Source organism: Thrips palmi, unplaced genomic scaffold (genome assembly GCF_012932325.1).
Source record: "Thrips palmi isolate BJ-2018 unplaced genomic scaffold, TpBJ-2018v1 HiC_scaffold_7, whole genome shotgun sequence".
In the NCBI taxonomy this organism is placed as follows: Eukaryota; Metazoa; Arthropoda; class Insecta; order Thysanoptera; family Thripidae; genus Thrips; species Thrips palmi.
In genome coordinates, this window is record NW_023144634.1 from 2,206,329 (window position 1) to 2,228,234 (window position 21,906).

A 21,906-nucleotide genomic window follows, 5' to 3' on the forward strand; every position below is an offset into this window, starting at 1 on the left:
CCCTTTGTGCTTGTACTTCTATTATTTGGGATAGAGCCTCCCATTTATCCTGAATAGTTTCAATTTTTTCTTGTATCTCAGCGGTCCAACCAGGAGATAATTTTGAATCCAGCTCAGTTGTTTCTTCTTGTAAGTTTTCCAAGCTTGATTGTTGGGCATCCATTTCGCGTCTTGCAGTTTGCAGAGTTTTAATTCTTTCCAGGACCTTAGATTTTCACAAGTTATAGAGGTCAGAATAAAAAAGGAACATCAAAGAAATATTTCAGTTGATAGTTTTCTTACAAACTACACAAACTGTACACAAAAAGTTTACCTGTCCAATTTCGAATGCAGGATCTGCTTCCATTCCTTTGAGGAGCTTTTCTTTTGAGTCCAACCACACTTGCAGAAGAACACATCTGCCAGATACATCAGCCCAGGCATTGTTTACTTCCTGTAAACGTTGCCACCTTTCTTGAGTCCATTTAAGGATGTGTGACCAACGTTCACTTAGAGCCGTCATCTGGTCTTCCATGTGAGAAACTCCATCTGTCAGGCAAAAATAAAATGACAAACAGAGTAAATCTGGTTTTGGGCTAGCAAAGGAAAAGAATTTTAAAAAGGCACATTGAGTGATTCCCCCAAGAGGGGGTGGAGGCAGAAGCAGGTCTTACCACTGTCAGGGCTGTTATCATCCACTACTACAACCATATGGGACAATTCTTCAACCAAAGCATCCTGCTTTTTTAAGTCTGCGTGAAGAATAGGATGTTGTTCAATTTGTCTCATAAGATCCGCATGTGTTGGTCCCATTTTAGCCATTCGAGAGATTCTATCTTCAGTGACGGTTAACCATTGCCTGAAGCTGTCAAGCTCTTCTTGTTGCTTTTGCATCAAGACCTCATGAATCCTGAAAAAAAAAATTGTGTTAGACAAGCTTGGTTTAAAGTTCAACTCACACTACTTAATCCTGAAATAAGGTACTTTGTTTGGCGCTCCATGGCTTTGACTCGTAAATCTTCCCATCTTGAGTTGAGTAATTTCATTTGAATACGAACTTCATCTTCTTCATCTCGAGATAAGCCACCTTCTTGAATTATGTGAGTTCCCTCCTCAAGAACCGACCTCACACCATTTTGATGACGTGCTAGTTCTAAAAGAAATTCCTGGAAACAAAAGAATGTTTAACACAAAAATGAATATTTTAGTAAAATGATTGAATGGACAAAATATAGTCAGTCAAAATAAAATTACTTCATGCGTATAAAACTGTTCTTTGATTTGGTGAAGTGATCCAGTAGTTGGAGGGGCATTAGTTAGCCTGTCCTCAGCTTCCAAAAGCCAAGTTAATACATCCTCTAATGCACGTTGGTACCCTGATAGTTCAACAGACACATTTGTGGCCATACTCAAAGGGCGTGAAGTTGGAACCCCCAGCATGCCCGCACTCTGCAACATTGATTTATATAAAATTTGAAGACCAATAAAACAAAGTGAAGACTTCAATCATTTAATTTCAACATCACTTACAAAAGCATCGGGAGATCGCAATTCAACAACTGGTGAAGCAAGAGAGCTATTGTCTGAGTGAATGGAGAAGTCCAGACAGTCAGCATCAACCTCAGAATGAGGCAGGGATTGAAACAAGCACATGACATACATCATAATAGACTTTTTATCAGGCTGAGAAGTGTTGACATCTTGAAAATAAGAAAAATGTGTATGAATTAGTGAGAAGTTTTGAGAACTGCAGTTATTTATCAATGTTACAGTTAAAATAGCAAAATACCTTCAGGGTCCAACAATCTTTCAATACCATGGAGTTCCTGAGCCATTCTAAAAGCATACTCCAGGCGAGCATTTGGGTGCATTTTAGAAATTGCAGGAAATTGGAAAAGCTCAGAGTGCCATCGGTGTATTAAGGCACTGAAGGCCAAACCGTCAGACCAAGATGTACTAAAGTTTTTTATGTCTACTCCAGGATAGTTTTGAGTGTTTTGTCTACACCAAGCTAGAAGGGTCTTTTCTAGATTAGTTTGCTGAAGTTCTGACATGAGGTCCTTCAGGTGATAATGAACCTGTGAACCACAAGAAAAACTATTAGTGGTAGACCAAAATAAATTTAATTGTCATTTGACAGTGATTAATGTCTGACCTGCCAATGGAGAATGATGCTCCAAACTAATCCTAGGGTAAGTTTTGGACTTCCATCAACAATGTCATTGCTACTGATATTCACTAGTTTGACCTGTAAAGAAATTTTAGCAACAATAAACAATAAAATTACAAATAGGATTCAGATCTCATGGATATGGATAGTGTAACTTACATTATTTTGCTCCAGAATTTGTAGAGCCTTATTGACATTATTTAAATGATGAACTCGCATTTTTCCTTTTTCACGTTTCTAAAAATTAGAAGAAAAATAGGGTTTGAAAATAAAGAAGACATTTATGTAAAATAGAGGGGGAGGGAATTATAAGTTATCCATACATATTCTTTTCCCGTAAGTATTTCTAGGAGGGTGAGAAGGTGGTTGCCATCTTGAAGGTCTTGAAAAAGATCCCCAATGGGTGGAAGATTTCTCTGCAAAAAAAAAAAAAGACAATGAAGACAATACAGTGAGTAGATTGTGACATAAAATGAATAAGACAAAAATAATTTACCTTGACCAACTGGGAGTTGACCCATTTGGCAAAGGTCTTCTTCTGCACATCCTCCCGTTCATCTGCAACAGAGAAAAAGAAAGTAAGAAACAACCTATCACAGTATGTGGAAAATTTGAAACAAATTTGTGCAAAAGAGGGTAGACATCAGATGATGTCATGGCAGAGCAGATGTTGCTGTTCACACCCTCAACCAGCAAACGAGCCAGGGGTGGAGGCTTTTATCTTATCACCTAGGAGCACCACTACCATGTCTCCTTCCATACTGGGCATCGGACCCTCCCAGCGAGTTCCAGCTTTGCTGCTGCTGATTTGTCTGTACTGAGGGTAGGGGTGTGTGATGTGAAACTAGGCACGAACTGGCACCTTTAACGCAGGCTGATTGAGGGAGGAGAGGAGGGGAGGGAGAAGGGGAGGGGGCGTTGGGGGAGAGCCCTCTTGGCACAGCGACCTGTTGGCAGTCTAATGGCAAGACTCGGTAACTCTCGCACCTTCGGGGCCTTCGGCCATCAAAACGTTAGGTCTATTACAAGAACAAGCCATTTCGACGCGGTCCGTCGCTTGCAGTGTTATACAAAGGCAGCGTCTCCACAGGCCGCCCCGTACCTTTGGCACCTTCGGCCGTGCAAATGCAATTACAATTATTGAAAACAGGCGGCAGGCAAAGGAGCGTGCCAAATGGGCACTAGGTGTGCCAGTAATTCTGACTTCATAAAATGATGTACAAAAAAGTGCCAATACTGTTTATTCTAGATTTTTTTGTTTTACTTGGTAAAATAATATTTTACTGGAAAAGTAGATGAATTCATTGTAAAATGTAAGCCGTAGATAAAATAAATTTAAGAATACAGTTAACAAGCCAAAGAAAATGAAAGGGAAACGAAACTTTTATTAATGCGATATCCCAGACATATCCCAGGTGTCTTATGTTAAAATTGAACCCCACTTCAAATATTAATCATATCGACTTACTCAAAAAAACTAAAGAGCAACAAAAAAAAGAGAGATAGAAGGGGAAACAAGCTAAACTGTACAGCATCATTAAAATTAAGTATCACCAAAGATAAAACCTTTTTTTTTTTCAGAAATTTTTACTTGAAGTGTGCAACTTGGGACGCACAGACATTAACATAGGACAAATATAATAAAGACAGAATCAGCTATGTCTCAGGGAACACTGATAAACATGGGTTGGGCTTGAAAAAAAAATTGTGTTGAATATGATCATGAGTCAACAGTAAGTTTACTGAGGTGATAAGGTTAGGGATGACCTCAATAACCCGTCACCTGGTGCAGTGTGCGGGAGGACCAGAATCTCAAAATATTAAAACAAACAGGAACAAAAAGATTCAGCAGAATCTGAGCAGATCATAGGTTATTTAGATGAACTTTGGAACTTCGAGAGATGTTCGCTGTGTACGTGGGAGCTAAGACCGATGGTTCAACAGGTGTTCCAGCCGCTATGTAAACAAAGGTGTCTCTTTAAGCTATGGAATGTAAATGCTTGTACGAAAACATTCAGATAAAAAAATATCAGAGCTTACCAACGTAGACGCCTTCCATTGCGTTGATCTTAAGTCATTTGGAGGGACAAGAAAGGTGAAGTGACACCAGCGTTATCTTACGGCTAGCTCAAGGCTTGGCTTAAGGACTTCAGCTTCACTGATCATAATGAAATGCAGGGCAACAAGAAAACACAAACGGTGCTGCAGAGCACCAAGAACTAGTTTTGTGAGAAGACTCTACCAAATTTCACTCTGTTGGAAACTAAGTTTTGGAATCTACGATGAAAACGCCGGCAAGCCAAAATATACACGCACACGAAAGCGTAAACACAACCTACACACACACACACTACTCTCCCAAAATCACATACATACAGGACCACCACTACAGCGAATCGAAACTACTAGCATTTTCTTTCAAATGTTCATTCCACGAATTTCTGTTATTTGCTGTGATGGAGTCACTGTTCACTGTAAGAGATAGCTTCGCACAAAAAATGCGATTTAAAAATCCAGAACTCGTCACGCACAGCGCTTGTCGTGCACGTTGTCAGCATGGGAGTGTTGGCAGCAAAGGGGGCGAACTTTAAGCGCTCGTGTTTGAGGGAGGGGGAGGGAGGGGGAGGAGTAAGGGGGCGTTCTCCAAGACCAGCCGGGAGCCGGGTCGGTAGGTACCTGTGGCGGTGTCGAACCTTTTCCAGCCAAAGTCTCATGATGACAAAGCCGGTGACGGTGCAGGAGAGCAGCAGACTAAGTTTGCTTAAATGTTGCAGCTCGTTCAAACAGCAGGCCAGACTCGCCGCTTCGCCGATAAGCCTTCCGCAGCGGCCTTGGCGCCGACCAATGCTCGGTTCGCTCCGTCTCACTCGCACTCGTGGGGCGTCCTGTGGGGGTGCGAGGGAGACAGCGACGAAACGGCTCTTCGAAATCAGGCGGCAGGCGTCCTGGCACCGAGCCGGCATAAACACGGCACCGGAGTGTCTGTGTCGGTGCAGTGATTCGAAAGGAGCTTTGGGGGGGGGGGGCTACGCGTGGGCGTCGAGGCGACGGCGGCTCCGTCCTGCGTTGCCTATCCTGCCCGTTGCAACGGCAGCCGCATGGGCCTGGTCCGGCGACGTGTTCGAAATAAGGATACGAACACGTTGGGTGATGTGTGCGTGGGTGGCCGTCTGGCCGTGTAGCGGTCAGGTCAGTGGTCCTTGGCTCCTTTGGCCTACCGCACGCGGCGCAGAGAGAGTTGGGCAGCAGGCTGATTCCAAACAGCAGTTTTCGGCATTTCGCCGCTGTCTCTCTCGCACTCCTACTCGGATGGGGCTTCGCGAGGGGGTGCGAGGAGGACAGATGCTGAGTTCCGAGTCAGCCTGCAGGCGGCTAATAAAGTCCGAGCCGCGCTTCGACTGCTTCGACACTGTGGCCAGTGTGGCCACACCGGCGTAGCGCCGCGTAGTGGCCCATACACGGGGAACCGGACACTCCCCGACTTGAGGGGGAGAGCGTGAGCACGCGGCAACCCGACACCGTGGGTACCGACAGGTACCGACGACCAACGCACCAACCCGACCAACCCGCGCAGCGGCCGCGACGCTCCGGCGGCCCGACAGAGTGCCGCCTGGTGCCGCACAGTGGGCCAGAAGACCGGTGGAGGCGGCCACAACTCTAGACGCCTTTTGAGCTCCAGAGTCGCTAAACTGGACTCGAACAGAGCGTGTGACCCCACCAGGATTGCTCTCCGACCGAGGAATCCATTGGTGGGGTCACACGTTCGGTTCGAGTCCCATTTAGCGACTCTGGAGCTCAAAACGCGTCTAGAGTTTTGGCCGCCTCCACCGGTCTTCTGGCTCACTGTGTGCCGGAAACAACTCTCGGGATGAGTCTGCAGGCTGAAAATTGGTTGATTCGTGCGCCATGGGTCACGGCCGATGCTGCGGCGGAAGGCGGACTATACTCACTGGTCCACTGCTCCCCCATGGACTGCACCACCTCCTGCAGGTGCCTGTGGTGCTGGCGGGGGCCGCGCGGCGAGGGCGTCCGCGGGGACGGCAGCAGCGCCCGGGGGAAGGGGCGCCGTCGGCGGGGCGAGGGCGGGGGGCGGCCGGCCATGGCGCGCGAGCGGCGCGAGCACAGCGAGGGGCACGGGCACTAACTGCGGCGACCACCTTGTGCTTCTTCGGGAAAGTGCGTCAGTGCCGCCGTGTGACACACACTGTGACACATCGCGGGGTCACTGCCGCGGCTCGCGGGGCTCGCGGGGCCGCGGTCGGTCGGGGACCGAGGAGGCTTCAATTACGGCCGGCGCAGCGCGCAGCTGGGCGGCGGCGATGGCGGGCGGCGTCGTTGCGACTGTCTCCTTGGCGTGGAGCGGATCATGACCGAGTGCCCGTCTGGCGTAGCCTGGCGGGGCTGATGGCTTCGGCGGCCGCGCACCAATTGACGTCGACGTTGTGGCGCGGCGGGCCGGGCCTTGGCCGCTCGGAGCACTGTGGCGGAGCGGGCTGGGGCCACAAAGGCGAGGCGGGGCACCCTCGACCCTCGGTCCCTCGGTCGGCGGCGCGAGGCGCGAGGCAGTGGCGGTGCGTGGTGCTTGCTTGCTGAGTGGCTGGCCGCGCTGGCCGCGAGTACGCACAAGTGAAATTGCACTCTGTGTGGGCCGAGAGCGGCCGAGCTGGGCCGTGCAGGCGAACTTGCACCGGCCGCGACAAGCCCCTCCGGGTGCTAGCGCCGCTACAGCGCCCGGTCGGGCCGTGCGACGCGCGTGGGCGACGACGCGCTGCTCAGCAGGCGGGCCGGCCTGGCGTCCTGGCCCGGCCGCAGCGCGAGCGGGACTCCGCTGGAATCCGCCAGACTTTTCGAGGCTCTAGGTTAATTGTTGCAAGATTGGCCTGGCCAGGCAATTCTTGGTTTCCTCGGAATTAATAAAGGCGGTGTGTTTCCCGGTTTCTCAGCAGGACGTCGAGTGATGCTAGACGTGCCGAGTGGGGGCGGCCGCCGCGGCGTCCTCCACGAAGCGCACAGTAATTGTCACAGTCTCACTCGCTGTCGCACTCGTCGTCACGCTCGCTGTAGCACCCTGTCACTCTTTGTCACTCTCGCTCTCCTCTGTCGCTAGTCGCGGCGTCGCGGCTGGACGCGGCGCGGCGGTGGCTGGCGGACGGCGGGAAGGTTGCCGTCGTCTGCGGGCGCGGTGCAGGCGTTCCAGGCCGTGTTGCCGCTGGACCGAGAGCGTGGACACTGCGGCCGCACGCGGCAGTCGCGGCACTGCGAGAAGAGAAGCTGGCACGCCGCTCTATTGGCTCAGGCTGTTGCCCCAGTCAGTGGGGCGTTGTGGCGGGGAGGGCCGGGGCGGCGGCGTCGGCCCGGCGCTGCAGCCAGTGCATCGCCGCGGCTGATCGTCTGGTGATCATCTCTCTCATTGGCACGTCCCGGCACGTCCCGGCCCCCGCTTTCCTCTCCACTGCCGAGCCCATGAGGCGGTGCGGCGCCGTGAGCCCGTGGCGGCAACAGGTGGAAGTGGGCGTCCGCGCCGTAAAGGTAAAGGTCCGAGGACAGCGTAGTTGTTACACTACACCATGTTGCTGCGCCGTCGTTGCGTCCACGGGCGCAGCAGTGCACTACAGTGCACTACACACCGTCGTCGCCACCAAACGACATCGATCGAGAGCGGGCAGGCTGCAGGATCAGCCTGACGTGACGTCAAAACCTCCACAGCGCGCTGCAGCGCCAGGCCAGCTCGCGAGGAGTAGTTTGAGGTGGGCTGGGCTGCAGCGCAGTTCGCTACTCGTCGCCGTGTTTGGGTGGATGGCGGCTTTCCCCTGCGACCCGCAGCCCCGCGCAGCGTCGCGCAGCCAGGGACCGCCCACCGAGGTGACGGTCGGCAGCGACGCCAGCCGCCCCGGACGGCGTACTTGCCGCCTTCCCCCACTAAGCCCGGGAACTTGAAGGGCTTGGTGCTCGGTGGAGCTGCAGGAGTGATTCACGGAGGGAAGTCCCCCCTCTCTCTCTCCCTCTCTGTGTGTCTTTGGCTTCTGGGAAATGCCGCGGCAACGAGCCTTTCGGGAGGACTCGTCATGACAATGAACCAGCCACGATACGGCACCGCAGTGACCCCACCGCACCCACGGCACCCCATACCCGCAACGAAAGACAGGCTCTCTACGTATGCGGTGCGGGCTGCGGGGCTGCGGGCGCGGCCGGGTCACAGCAGGCCAGAAAACCGGTGGAGGAGGTCAAAATTCCGGACCCGTTTTGAGCCCAAGAGTCGCGAGACAAAACTCGAACCGAGCTTGAGACCCTATCAAAGGATTCCTCGCTCGAAAAGCAATCCATTGTTGGGGTCTCGCGCTCGGGTTCGAGCTCAAAACGCGGTTGTACGGACGGCATGTCATGTTGTGCAGTGCAAGCATGGCAGTTACCGGGCCCGAACCGGCATAAGATCAGTTGTGGTCTAGCCTTTCAAGTCAAGTCAAAGCGTCCAGAGTTTTGGCCGCCGCACAGTGGGCCAGAAGCCGGTGGAGGCGGCCAAAACCCCGGACGCGTTTTGAGCTCCAGAGTCGCTGAATGGGACTCGAACCGAACGTGTGACCCCACCAATCGATTCCTCGTTCGGAGAGGAATCCATTGGTGGGTCACACGCTCGGTTCGAGTCCCATTTAGCGACTCTGGAGCTCAAAACGCGTCGGGGTTTTGGCCGCCTCCGGCATGGTCTGGCCCACGTCTGTGGCGGTTGTCCTCTCCGCGCGCAGCAGCATGGCGAACACCTCGGCCGATTCTGCACAGTGTTCCGTCGCTCGGTCCCTCTCGCACCTACAAGGGAGGCCGCATCCGCCGCATGAGGGCGAGAGAGACAGAGCCGAAGGCACCGTGTGGAAGCAGCTTGCAGACGAGGACGACTGACGACAGAGTCCGCTGCCGCCGCTGCTCGACCCGGCCTGTCTTTCTCCGTCCCGCTCCGAGTCTGTTTACTTGCGCCGCGGCGCGTCAGTCAGAGTTGCCGTCAACTTCTCTGGCTCGAGGCAGAGCCGCCAGCCGCCAGGTCCAGCCGCCCAATTCCGAAGGAACGTTCCGTCGCTGTCTCTCTCGCACTCCCACCGGACGCCCCAAGAGTGCGAGAGAGACGGCGACGAATTCCTTTTGGAATCTGCAGCCAGGAGGGGAGAGAACGGCTGCTTGTGTCCTTCACGCTCACGCTGCTCGCACCCCCGGCAAATGGACGGCACTGACCAGGCTGCAAAGGGAAGAGAGCAGGGGCTCCGCGTCTCTCGCCGCGGCGGTGCCAGCAGACTGATTCCGGGAGTCGTTGTCGTCGCTCTGTCTCTCGCTCGCACCTATACGGAACGCCCCATCAGCGCGAGAGAGACAGAGCGACGAAAACGACTCTCGGAGTCAGTCTGCAGGCCGAGGGGTGGCTTTCCCGAACGGCACTGAGGGAGGCCGTCAACGCGTCTTCCAAAGACGTTTCAGACCAAAAGCGCCCTAAAGGCTGCATGGCGTGCGTGTGCTGCAGAAAGTGACGTTTTAAAATAGACCAGCCGTCCGGTCACGTAGCACAGTGGGCCAGAAACAGGCGGAGGCGGCCAAAATTCTAGACGCGTTTTGAGCTCCAGAGTCGCTAAATGGGACTCGAACCGACCGTGTGACCCCACCAATGGATTGCTCTCCGGACGAGGAATCCATTGGTGAGGTCACACGTTCGGTTCGAGTCCTGTTGAGCGACTCTGGAGCTCAAAACGCGTCTAGAATTTTGGCCGCCTCCGCCTGTTTCTGGCCCACTGTGCGTAGTGGCAGCAGCAGCAGTGGCCCATCACGAGATACGGAGGGGCTCCCTCCTTTGCTCCCGCGCTAGAGATATATTTGTCAAGGAATGCATTCCACTAACGAAAATGTTAATTAAAGTGACAGGAAACAGAGTAGATTCAACGAAGAAATTGGGTGTCGTTTCTCAAATATTTTGACAGTTTCATAAAATGATATTTTTAGAATGTGACGACGGTTCTACGAGAAATATCAGAGGCTAATTTACACACAAGTTCTCCATCGAGATTGAAATGTAGCGATCTCAGCACACCATGCTTCTAAGCTAGTCTGTGCTGCTCCCCCTCTCACCCCTCTCCCCTCCCCCTCTCCTTCTTCGACCATTTAGTACTCAGGTGTGGAGAAAGCCGAGTTATCACTCGACGTAATAGTCAGTCTTCCGGGGCTGCGTTTTCGGACCGATTGACTCTCGGGTAAATCCAAGCCTAGCGATCAACCTTCACATTTTGAAGGGTATTTTATTCCATTTGTGTTTTCAGACATCAAAAGCTCCTGAACAAAATGTACAGTCAAGCAAATGAGGCTTTCTTGCTTGAAATTATTGCTAGCACTGTATGTACACTTTGGTCCTGATGGCTGAGAACTGTAAAAAAAGTGAGCCCCGTAAAAAAGAGGACGAGTGTGTCTATCATCAAGGAGAGGTACAGTAGAGGCGAAGGTACAAGCGCAAACAAAACCAGCTAATGTATGCTTGTCGTCAAGCGGTACCGCGCGATGGTACGCGACCGTACGCGACTGGTATGCGTCCTGGACAGACCTCGAGCCTCGAGCACTGTCAAAACCCCACCGATTTTTATTTTCTGTTGTTTGAAAGTTGCAGTAACAGTGAATCTAGCCAAAATTCTTGTGAAGTAAGTGCAAATTGTGGGCAGGGCGTTCGGCGTTCCTCGTACGTTCTACACGCATCATTGCCCCGACTTGAGACGCCTCGGTTCCTTCCGGAAAGCCCACAGACTGGTCCGCTCCGGTCTGGAACGGCTTATCGGCAGATTGCCCTGCCAGGCCAGCCTGCCAGCATGCCTGCCAGCATGGCTGCCAGCATGGCTGCCAGCCCGATAGAGGACAGCCCTTCGTTGTTGGTTTTGAGTCGCCACACCCTGGCCGTCGCTCTGATAGGAGGCAGGGGAAACTTATTGAAAAACTTACTCTCCAGAGCAGTCCCAAGGAGAACAGAATTGTCACGAATAGCTCATCGTGAGCTTATTTTGGTCACATGTGACCTCATATGTGCTCAAATCGTGGCGAAAATCCATCACCTGCAGCTCACGGTGACCTTTTCGTGACGATTCCGTTCTCCTTGGGGTGTTGGCGGTGTTTGCCCTGTGTGGTGGCTTTCCATCGGTAGTACTTCGAGTAGAACTTGTCCACTTCAGTGCGAAAAGAATAGACGCCCAAATGTTGGGATTGATCCGAAATCCGCACTCGAATCCGGACCCATTGCTATTTCCTCCTGACGCTGGTTGTAAACAGAGTCGACAATTAAAGTGGTCGGCATGACGCCGACCTCTGAGGGGCCCTCACCATCCATCTGGGATGATGGCATTGCATTGTGCCCCACCGGTGGCTCGTCTGGCTCGCCAGTGTCGGAGCAAAGCCAACGCACAGAACGCAGTGGTGAGTACTTAGCCGGACTCCGTCTCTAGAATAGCCACCACCAAGCCAGGAATATGCGCAGGGAATTGAATTTATCGGAAATAATCTGTACTACGGTAAAAAGAAATCCGCGTCATGTTTTTCAAAGATTTTAAAATAAACACTGTTGCGCGGTAGTTGTATAGGGGCCGGGCCCCTATACTACTCGCGGTCGAAAACCAAGCCGCGCGTTGGACCAAGCGATTCGTCGGTTCATTCATCCCCACGGCCACGCCACTGCAAGACACTGCGTGCATTAACGATGCAGGTGCACACGCGCCGCAGTGGCGCCTGGCATCCGCTCGCATGCCTTGTATCAGACTACCAGGGACTGCCAGGGAGGGGAAGGGGGCACTGGGAGGACTCAGGAACCGGAAGACGGTCGAAGGGAAAAGCTCTCCCCCCCCCCCGAAAAAAAGGGGAAAACAGGAAAAAAGGGAATATTTCTTTTTGACTTGCATAGGCCCACCGCGAGTTCTTAGTATTTGGAAATCAGATCACCGAGTCTAACAAAACTGGTCTGAATTTTCAGAAATTTTTAACGGTGAAGATCAGACTAAAAGCACCAACACAAGAGAAATTTTATTGCAGGAATAAAGGCACTTTTTCGGTAAAAACACGGCACAGACAAATCTGCACCGAACGCACGAGCTGGGATTCGCTTCATCAATTTTATCGTGCAAATTATAAATGACAATGGAGTAGGGAACTGACGAACTGACTATGAGTATCGCAGTCGACAAGGACTGAAACTCTTCCTCGATAGGACGCGGGGTGAGGAAGACAGGGCAGGATTAAGCAGGGTGGGGGATAGAAGCCCCTCTGCGGGCAGTGCTACAAGCAGTCCCGCTGCCAGAGGATGTTAGGCAGGACACGCATTGCATTCGGACCCGTCGTGCCTGCAGCACTGCATCGCCTTGATGAGCGTCTGGGGCTGTCTGGGGCCGGCCGGCTGGGGCTTCCCTCTGCCTGCGCTGTGCGAAAAGAGGGGTGGGGGAGGGAGAGAGAGAGAGAGAAAAGTTTTTGGCATCTGACCATGGTCGCGGTGCCACGTCGGACAGAGGCACCACTGTTAAATCTCGAATTTGACTTCCCAACCGTTGGAGTGTTCTATTTTTCGCCAGTGGGACTCACGCACTCAACTTTGAGTGCGTGTGTGGGAGTGTGCTTCCCGCGTTTCTGAGTGTGTGTGCGTGCGTGTGACGCCTGACGCCCAGAAGTGCGGCCTGCAGGCCGATTCAGCGCTTTCGTGGCTCTGTCTCTCTCGCAACTACCCGGGACGCCCCATGCGTGTGAGAGAGAGCGCCGTTCGGACCGCTGCGCACGCTGCGCCGGGTTGTTTCGCCCGCAGTGACGCGGGTCAGGTGCGACTGCGCGAAGGTCAGGGCCGTCAGGGCCGTCGGGGCTGCTCGAGCTGCTCCACGTTCAGTTCTATTTGTGAGATGCAGTGTCTGGCAGTGTGGTTGCGTCCGTTTTGCGTGGGGTCGGGTCAGTCTTCTAATTCAATTAGTTGACCAAAGTATGAAGTAGTACAGTCCAATCAGGACTAATCATAAACTATTTGCGTACATTGTTGATGGTCTACTTGTGGTTGGTTGTGCGTACACTGTACACACATAGAGCACCGAACCTCTCTGGAGGTAAACGCCTTATTAGGCGGACTGACTCCGAGAGTCGTTTTCGTCGCTCTGTCTCTCTCGCCCTCATGGGGCGCCCAGTATAGGTGCGAGAGAGACAGCGCGACGAAAACGACTCTCGGAATCAGTCTGCAGTGGCGAGGCGCGAGGCCTGTCTCGTGGTGCCGATTCAGACCTTTTTGTGTTGGTCGTGCGATTCGGCGACACACCCACTCCACTGCGTCGCGCCGGTCGGCGGCCATTCGGCGGCCATTCGGACTGCCGGTGCACTACAAGGGGCCGCCAACTCGCCAGGCTCATTCCAGACAGCTGTCTCTCTCGCGCTCACGGCGCGTCCCGCGGAGGTGCGAGAGAGACAGAGCGACGAGGCACGTTCAGAAACCTCCGCGCTGATCTTCGCATCACCCCACTGTCCGCGCGTCGCGGCGTCGCGGCGTCGCGGCCACCCTGCTGTTACGACAGCGGCCTGGCGGCTCGCAGGTCGCTCTGTCTCTCTCGCACCCCTACCGAAGGCCCCACGAATGCGAGAGAGACAGAGCGGCGAAAAACACACTCGAGCCTGCAGGCCCGGCCAGCGCCGGCAAATAACGCAAATAACGTAGTGCATGTGTCCAAACACGTCTACACTCGAATCGCCGCGCCGCGCCGCGCCCACCTCGGCGGCCGCGTCGACGGGCTAGACGCTCCCTCCTCCCAGAGTCCGAGGACCGGGGCCCGGGGACCAGGCCGGGGCCTTGCTTGGCCTTGGCGCCAACCCGGACTAGGCCGCGGCTGCCGCGGCACGCCGCCACGCTTGACCAGGTCGACCAGTCCGCGGAGACATGCGACTAGCCTCGCCGACCGGCACGCCAGCACGGCCCCACGCCAGACGGCTCCTGTGCGGTGTGCCGGCGAACGACTTGCGCGTTGCGCGCCGAACGCTTTTACGTAAGACTACTCACACTCGGGCTCCTCCTGGATCTCCTGGAACGCCGGCAACTCCTGGACGCCGGCCTCCGCCATGGCGGCGCGCGTCGTGGTCGAGGGCGGTCAGGTGCTGCGAGGTGCAGTGCACATAACGTCCACACGTGTATCCAGTCAAGTGGGCGGCGTGTCGCGATGACGGCCGATGACGCTTCGGCGCTAACGAGCTAGCGAACCCGTCGATCGCGCTGGTAACGGTGGTTGGACGGTCGACGGGCCGGACGGCCGGCCGGCATTTTCATGCGCTGGCTGCTGCACCTCCCGGGTGCAGTGTCGGCGGCGGTCGACGCGGTGCTCCAGGACGCCGTTAGCGGCGGCGGTCGACGCGGTGCTCCAGGACGCCGTTTAGCGGCGGCGGTCGACGCGGTGCTCCAGGACGCCGTTTAGCGGCGGCGGTCGACGCGGTGCTCCAGGACGCCGATTAGCGGCGGCGTCTCCGCGGTAATTGACCGCGTCGTCGGCGAGCCTCGCGTAGCCTCGCGGTGCCGCGGTGCGGAGCTTTGCCTCGCGCGGGCCGGCGCGCCGCGTGTTCTGCGATTCACGAGAGCGAAGAGCCAAAGCAGCCAAAGGCACCGGGAAGCAAATAAAAAGCGTCCGAGTCAGTAATCGCGAATTCGCGATCGGATCAACCGGCGGGGCGCGGGGCGCTGCGTCAGCGCGGCGGGGTCGAGTCAGTCTAGCCGTTTCGTTTGGCGGTCCGCGCTCGGCGCTTCGCGGTTCGCGCTTCGCGCTTCGCGTCGCGAGCCGCGTCGGGACGGCAGGGCGGGGCTCGGGGCTGGGCTCGGGGACGCGCCGAGCCGCACAGCACGGCACTGAGGCAGCACTGGGCCCCGCGCCCCGCAGCCCGTGGGCCCCAGGCCGCCGCGCCCCGCCAGCAGCAGCGCCCCGCGGCCTGCCTGCGCGGCCTGCGCGGCCTAGCCTAGCCAGCTCAGCCCCTACCGGCACCGCACCGGCGGCGTGGAAGGGGGAAGGGGGCGTCGAGGATCTCCTCTAGACCCGGCCAAGCAGTGTAGCGCCAAGACGCGTGTATGCACCGGTAAACAAACAGCCGGCTGGGCGGCGTCGCGACGCCCTGGCGACGCCCAGCCCAGGCGACGCCCAGGAGACGCGACACCCTCCTTCCTTGGGGCCTCCCTTCGCTTCCTCGGCTAGAGCCGTGGCGTCGTACTGCCATGGACCAGGACTGTGGTCTCACTGAGGTCGCATGATTATCAACCGTACTTTACTTTCAGACAACGGGTAAGTTGCACGCTGATGAAGATAATGCTGATACCCCTTTCTGGACCTGTGGCCAGTCCTGGTGGAGGAAATATTTCTTTTCTGAAGTAGAGGCCAGCAACATTACAAAAAAATGCAATTGCTGAGCAAAGGGAAGGTCAAGCTACATTGATAACTTGATAGGACAGGATGTTCATCGATGTGCATCAACTCACTCCATAGAGCGAGGTCGAGGGACTTCCCCTTCTCCTGGCCTGTACAACCATTTTCGGCCATAAGCCAGCTGTACGCTAATCTGTCTCAAAGGTTATTCCACCTTTCAAGCAGTCCAGCGCCGTTGGTGTAACTGTGCCTTTCATAGGCCAGCCGCATTCTGACGATAACGGCAAAATTGTACAAAACTGCAGCCTCCGGCTGCTACCGCCTGTCTACTTGTGGCGCCTCTAGCGGCCAAAGTTGGTACCCTCCCTCTTCTTCCTCTTACTTTACTTCACTGCTCGCGTAGCGTCAGCCGACGGAGGGAGAAGTAAACATTCAAAACTTATCTGTCCATACCGTTCATAAGCGATTAATTAGAGAAATTTTGAGTGATTTGAAATATGCCATATTTCTTGTTATAGTTAATCACCTATGTTGGTGATTCAATTACTTCTCGGTACCCCCGATTTGTCCTTATTTGGCGTTTTCCTGTGACTACCGGTTTCGATAGGTTATTGGTTTCTGCCTTGTTTCATTATTGTGGTGTTTGTTTACATTTTTGTTTAACCCCTGTATTCGTTGCGACTCTACTCACCTCTTTGTTTCAATTAAACTGTCTTCATTGACACTCCGTATTCCACGGCTTTTTCATCCAGGATACTTAAATGAAGGCTATTTTGGCTGTTGTCACCCCTTTCATTGTGTGCCTTGCTAGAGATGAATGAATAAACTCTTCATTTGACTCGAACTTATTTTTGGTAACTTCTGCTTCATGTTGACAGACTGGTGCCATGGACGACGAGTACGATGAAGACAGGGGATGGGACCAAGACATGGGAGATGGAGACGTAAGTGTTTGCATCATCAAATGCAGTTTTCTATTTTGCGTCTCTACCCTCTTTATACTTTTCTGTAGTCTGACGAGGGAGGAGATGCTGTTGGGGATCCACAAGAAGTTCTTCGTGAGTGCTTGGAAAAATTTAGCACACCCGACTACATCATGGAGCCTGGTATTTTTACGCAACTGAAGAGGTGAGTTAAAGACATCGTTAAATTGTAAATATCAAGGATTTGAAGAAAAACACTGATGAATTTGGAGTTTTGATTATGTTTGGTTTCAATATTAACTGTTACTTTGTCTTTTGATTGCAGATACTTTCAGGCAGGTGGAAATCCCGAACAAGTCATTGAACTGCTTTCTCAAAACTATAAGGCCGTAGCCCAAACAGCAAATCTTGTTGCAGAATGGCTTATTCTTGGTGGTAAGTGTAGACCTTGAAATAGGAGTCTGAATCAACTGTGAAATAGTCTTAAGTTTATTCAATTGTTTCTTTTAGGTGTAAAGGTAACAGAAGTCCAAGCAATGGTAGAAAATCATTTAAAAGAAATGATCTTAAAAAATTTTGACCCTAAAAAGGCTGACACTATTTTCACAGAAGAGGGAGACGTAAGTAGTTTGCTTCCCTTGAATTTTTATTTTAAAAAGAGAAATTTTTTAATCAAATTATTTTGTTTATTAGACGCCAGCATGGCTTACAGAAATGATTGAACATCCAACCTGGAGATCATTAATTTACAGACTTGCAGAAGAATATCCAGATTGTTTGATGTTAAACTTTACCATCAAGGTATGTTTTTCATGTTTAGAGAAACCTTGTGATCCAATCTGAACTTTGGCCTTTATTTCTCTTTGGCTATGTTTCCTCTTTACTCTCCTTTACAGCTCATATCTGATGCTGGATTTCAAGCTGAAATTACTAGTATATCTACTGCTGCTCAGCAAATTGAAGTCTTTACCAGAGTATTGAAGACAGCAATTGCTAACTTCCTACAGGGTCCAGAAGACTGGAATAAAAGCGTCCGGGAAGTTGCGGTATGGTCCTTGTATTTGTCTATTTGCTCTGTTTTTTTTTTTTTTTTGTATTTTTATTGATAAACTTGCTAAACATGTTGCTTAGTTACGTTTTTCTACCTTGTTCAGAAAATGGTTTGCCATGGTCAGCACACCTATGTTTACAGTCAAGTCCTCTTGGCTGTCTTATCACAAGAAACAAGAGGGGGTGCTGTGGTGAAACGTTTATCACAAGAAATTGTGAAATGTGCTCAGGAAAGGTAAAGGAACAGTCGTTTTCATGTTGTTCATATCTTCATAATTTCTGGATTAACTGGACTTTGCTAACATGTTTTGTTGTTTGCTTCAGTGCCCATGATGTAACACCAATCACAATGGCACTTAATGGTGCAGCAGGTTATCCTCAGGCTTGTCAAGCCCTCACATCTATGCTGTCCCGAAACGCCTTAAATCCTGCTGATATTTCTGTTCTTTTTCGTAATTACTCTGCCCTTGACCCACCCCCAATAGATCTCATTCGTACTCCTCAATTCCTTGGTAAGTTTCAAACTGCATTTAAAATCTTAAAAAAATAGTTTTTTTTTCTTTTCCAAGTGGTGATTTACTTTTTGGATTTCAGAGCTTTTGGTTGATGCTCTGTTCAAACCGGGTGTAAAGCTCAATATGGAACATAGGCCAAAATATGTATATCTACTTGCTTATGCAGCAAGTGTCTGTGAAACTTGGCCTAAGAAGGGGGTAGCAAGCAGCAAGTTAGTGAATAAGGAGGAGTTGAAAAATACAGAGAAAGCCGTTGACAAAGTATCAACAATATGCAGTACCAATAAGGGTTCCACAGAACTCATTGCAGAATTGAGCACCCTGTACGATTGCATCAAGTAGGTATTGCATGCTAAAGTTGTTCTGAAATGATAACAATTTTATTAAATTTGAGAAGAATTGGAATGACATATCATCCATAAATTGCAGGGTTCCAGTTGTCTCAGTGGGTGTTGTGAGATGGGTGGAAGTGACAGTATTGGAATCAACTTACTTCCAGCTGTGTGTGGAGTCAACTCCAACTCACCTAGCTCTCTTGGATGAAGTTGCTGGCTGTCACCCCCTTCTACACCCAAGACTCTTAAACTTACTAATAACTTTGTTTGAATCAAAACAAGACGCATTAGAAATTCTTGTTCAGGTTTGTATGGTGAACAAATTTTCTCGTATCCAAATTTTATTTGTTGCCCTTATTTTAACTGTTTGTTGTGCGACTTTTTTCCTAGCTGGAACTGCGCAAAATGTTATTGGACAGAATGGTCACATTATTGTGCAGAGGTTGTGTAGTCCCGGTCATGAAATACATTAAACAGTGTTGGATTAGTGGAGAAACTGACATTTCTCTCATTCGATACTTTGTCATGGAGGTAAGATCCTTTTACAATTTTCTTCAACATTTGCCTGAGGACTTTGATTCATATTAACCTCCCCCCCCCTTTTTTCAGGTTTTGGAGGCCATAGCCCCACCTTACACAAATGAGTTTGTGCAATTATTTTTACCCATGGTGGAAAATGAAGAAATCACTGGATCTATGAGAGGAGATGGTGATAATGACCCAGTTTCCGAGTTTATTGGTAATTCTGAACCACTAGTTTCTGATCAATTACCTATGTATTTGAGCAACAAAGTTAACTTTCTGTTATTTTGCAGTGCACTGTAAGGCTCACTACACAGTTCATTGAGGGATGGAGCTACAAACAAAGAAAGTTACCAGAACGTTGGCATCTCCATAGTTGCCATCTTTCAAAAAACCCTCTTTTATTAGAGAGACAGAAAATCACCCAATGATTTAATTTATTGCCCGACTGCCTTCTATACTGCAAAAGGAACAATTTTTTTTCCCACCAATTTTCAATTTCAATCTGATCATTCCTGAATACAATTGGCTTGTAACCAGATTTGTGATTGTGTGTAGAAAACGGGTAATCAGAACATGAACTTATGTATCAAATGTCGAGAGTTATGTGTGATTTTGTGTGTTAAATAAGTTACATCAATATTATTTGGAGGCTTGGGAGGCTGTTAGAGGCTGTGCCTGATATGATAGCTTGAGTTCTGTTGTTCTTGTGTAAATAATAATTCTCTTCATTTTTGAAGAGCAATAAACAACAAATTACTATTTACATGATTATTTATTTACTGTGTTGATAGTTTTTAAAAAAATCAAATAAAAAAAAAAGAAGGTTCAAATGTTAGTATACATTACAGAGGAACTTGCTTAATTAATTCCACATATACATATCTACTAATGACTCAATAGATTAAATTTTCATCGGACATTTCATTGTGAAAACGATTAACATTCTACTTGTTCACACACGCAAAGTTGAGAAGGTGTCATTATGAATTGAATGATAAAATATCTTTAGAGGAGACCTTGTCTCTTCAAATCTTCAAAAGTTTTCTTATTTACAACATTACCGAGGGAATCTTCAAACTCTTCTTCTGCCTCTGGCTGCCATCTTTCTGTTTCCTTTTGGTCCTTGATTTTCTCCCACAATGCCAATGCATCTTCAATTTGTGTAACATTAGCAAAATGAGCCGTATTAGGAATACCAAGGCACCTCATTCCGTGAGCGTGCCTCCACTCGGCAAAGTGCCTCTGGAATGCTTTGGGTCCCTTGTAAGTAAAGTTTCCACAAATTTCACAGTTATAACTGATGTTAAGCCCATGCAATTTGTACAGCCAGTAAGGAATTGGTTTCCCATCCCAACCAAGTGGCAGATTCTTGGGGTTGTAGGGCACCTCTGAATCATCTTCATCCTCTGAGTCTGATGCACTGACTTCAGCATCTGAGTCATCCCTTTCACCCTCCGTACGGGCCTGCTTTCTCTGAACATTCTCCTTGGTAGCATTTCTCTGCTCAGAGAGAAGCTCTGCAAATTTGTAAACCTGAAACAATATACAAGGGTCCTTAAATTTTGTTCTTGCTACGACATGAAGGGGAACTATTAGACAAAAATTACCAAAGTCAAAACATACCTGTGCTTCAAGGGCAGCTATGTCCTTGTGTTTCATTGTGTCCCGGCCACGACCAGGTTTGCTCTTAGCCAAGAGAGCAGGGTCGATTTCTGCCTTGCCTTTGGTACTGAAAAGGCGCTGAGCTCGCTCTTCTAGGGTTCCTCCACATTTGAGACCCAAGGCAAGAAGGGCCGATTTCAGACGATCCAACCCAAGAGATGCTAATTCTTCCCAAGAAGAGAAAGCAGAGAGGTCCAGATGGGCACCCTGGTTAGTCAGCACACTGCCAGTTTCCTTCGGCCAGCCAGGGAAACTGCCTGCATCCCACTGACGGTGAAAATCTCTCATCACACTTTCCATTTCTCCATGGACATCGAGGAGGGGTCTGACACGCTCAACATAGGCGTGCAGATAGTCCAGCACATCCAAAATGTATTTGCGGTACTCTGCATTCTTGCGGTCTTTGGGAATGTCATACAATTGGTCGAAGGTAGTAAGGTACGTAATGTAATCCACCTTCTCGATTCCTTTGAGATTGATGTACTTTTCATAACATTCATGAAGATCCAAGTATTTTCCATAACCCTCTTCATCAGTGAACTCGGTCATATTGTTGGTATCTTCAGCAGGGTTTTCACGAAGCTTGCCAATTTCCTCAAACTCAACAGACATGGGAACACTGATCTCATCTGGATGACGGCGGTAGAACTCTTTGATAACCTTGAGACGGGCGTAGAAGTCCGCAAACTCGTTCGGCCCAGACATGGAGGCAACTTCATCTTTCCGAAGGGAATCTTTGTCTTCGTAGAGTTCCTTCAAATTTGTTGTACTGTCAACAAATCTGTCCAGAAGACTCTTCAGCCGGTGGTCCGAGTTGATCTGCTCGCGCTGTCCACTCTTCTTGTGCAACATTTCTCTCACCATGGCGTCCATCAACCTTTCTCTCTCTTCATGGTAACTGCGCTGCTGTTCTAATATCGACTCCATGCTGCTTAACTTTGAGAGCCACTATTGAAAAGGTGGAAGGTAGTCTAACCTAAATTCGTCAACGCACCGTTTACGAGAAGCAAGAACAATAAAAAACAACAACAGTCTGTTGTCAACAAATGGCCGAAAGAAAATGGCGACGCCAGTTTAGGAAACCTTGTCGATTTTTCATTTCCAAAAATACTCTAAATCCTAACACAATCAAAGCTTAAGAGTTTAGAATATATCATAAATATTGAAGACGTTCCGCGCTACGAACTATTTTACAGAATAGAAGAGGATCCCTATGCCTTCACGCCCTTGCGTGGTACGCCACAGTTGGTAAAATTTCACATGCCGCGTTTGCAACGCATTTCGAATCTGTTCGCACTTCGGTCAATTCGCAGTTCTTAAGGCAACTATTTCGAGAAGCCATATTATTTCTATAGCGCTCCTCCCATCCTGAAAGAGAGGTTTTGA

The 21,906-nt window shown here is 50.5% G+C and overlaps 3 protein-coding genes across 7 annotated transcripts in view; 1 reads left to right on the forward strand and 2 right to left on the reverse strand.

Moving 5' to 3' along the window:
* Positions 1 to 4,516, reverse strand: part of LOC117652706 (dystrophin, isoforms A/C/F/G/H-like) — a 35,985-nt gene extending 31,469 nt beyond the window's left edge. The window contains exons 1-12 of the mRNA XM_034397799.1: positions 4,190 to 4,516; positions 2,646 to 2,707; positions 2,473 to 2,565; positions 2,309 to 2,386; positions 2,135 to 2,227; positions 1,769 to 2,057; positions 1,510 to 1,679; positions 1,234 to 1,428; positions 964 to 1,145; positions 654 to 889; positions 314 to 528; positions 2 to 205 (exon numbers count right to left, since the gene is read on the reverse strand). Of these exons, the coding sequence (XP_034253690.1) occupies positions 2 to 205; positions 314 to 528; positions 654 to 889; positions 964 to 1,145; positions 1,234 to 1,428; positions 1,510 to 1,679; positions 1,769 to 2,057; positions 2,135 to 2,227; positions 2,309 to 2,386; positions 2,473 to 2,565; positions 2,646 to 2,707; positions 4,190 to 4,208 (1,836 nt within the window). The 5' untranslated portion in view covers positions 4,209 to 4,516. The remainder of the gene's footprint in view (position 1; positions 206 to 313; positions 529 to 653; positions 890 to 963; positions 1,146 to 1,233; positions 1,429 to 1,509; positions 1,680 to 1,768; positions 2,058 to 2,134; positions 2,228 to 2,308; positions 2,387 to 2,472; positions 2,566 to 2,645; positions 2,708 to 4,189) is intronic.
* A 3,066-nt stretch (positions 4,517 to 7,582) lies between these two features.
* Positions 7,583 to 19,621, forward strand: LOC117652405 (negative elongation factor D). Of its 5 annotated transcripts, none has more exons than XM_034397291.1 (14): positions 7,583 to 7,678; positions 16,389 to 16,454; positions 16,523 to 16,638; positions 16,759 to 16,868; positions 16,944 to 17,053; positions 17,127 to 17,234; positions 17,330 to 17,479; positions 17,588 to 17,718; positions 17,808 to 17,995; positions 18,078 to 18,336; positions 18,428 to 18,638; positions 18,724 to 18,864; positions 18,943 to 19,072; positions 19,149 to 19,621. In XM_034397291.1, exons 1-14 carry the CDS (start codon positions 7,613 to 7,615, stop codon positions 19,178 to 19,180), a joined length of 1,818 nt encoding a protein of 605 aa, XP_034253182.1. In that variant the 5' UTR covers positions 7,583 to 7,612; the 3' UTR covers positions 19,181 to 19,621. The 5 variants fall into 5 exon arrangements, with proteins under 5 accessions (XP_034253182.1, XP_034253185.1, XP_034253184.1 ...); XM_034397294.1 differs by lacking the exon at positions 7,583 to 7,678 and adding an exon at positions 15,215 to 15,429; XM_034397293.1 differs by lacking the exon at positions 7,583 to 7,678 and adding an exon at positions 15,872 to 15,934.
* On the reverse strand, positions 19,612 to 21,561 carry LOC117652406 (splicing factor 3A subunit 3). Its single transcript, XM_034397296.1, has 2 exons — positions 20,482 to 21,561; positions 19,612 to 20,391 (listed from the first exon to the last, which is right to left on the reverse strand). The coding sequence occupies exons 1-2, from the start codon at positions 21,445 to 21,447 to the stop codon at positions 19,864 to 19,866; spliced, it is 1,494 nt and encodes a 497-aa protein (XP_034253187.1). The 5' UTR covers positions 21,448 to 21,561; the 3' UTR covers positions 19,612 to 19,863.
* Between the last annotated feature and the right edge of the window lie 345 nt (positions 21,562 to 21,906).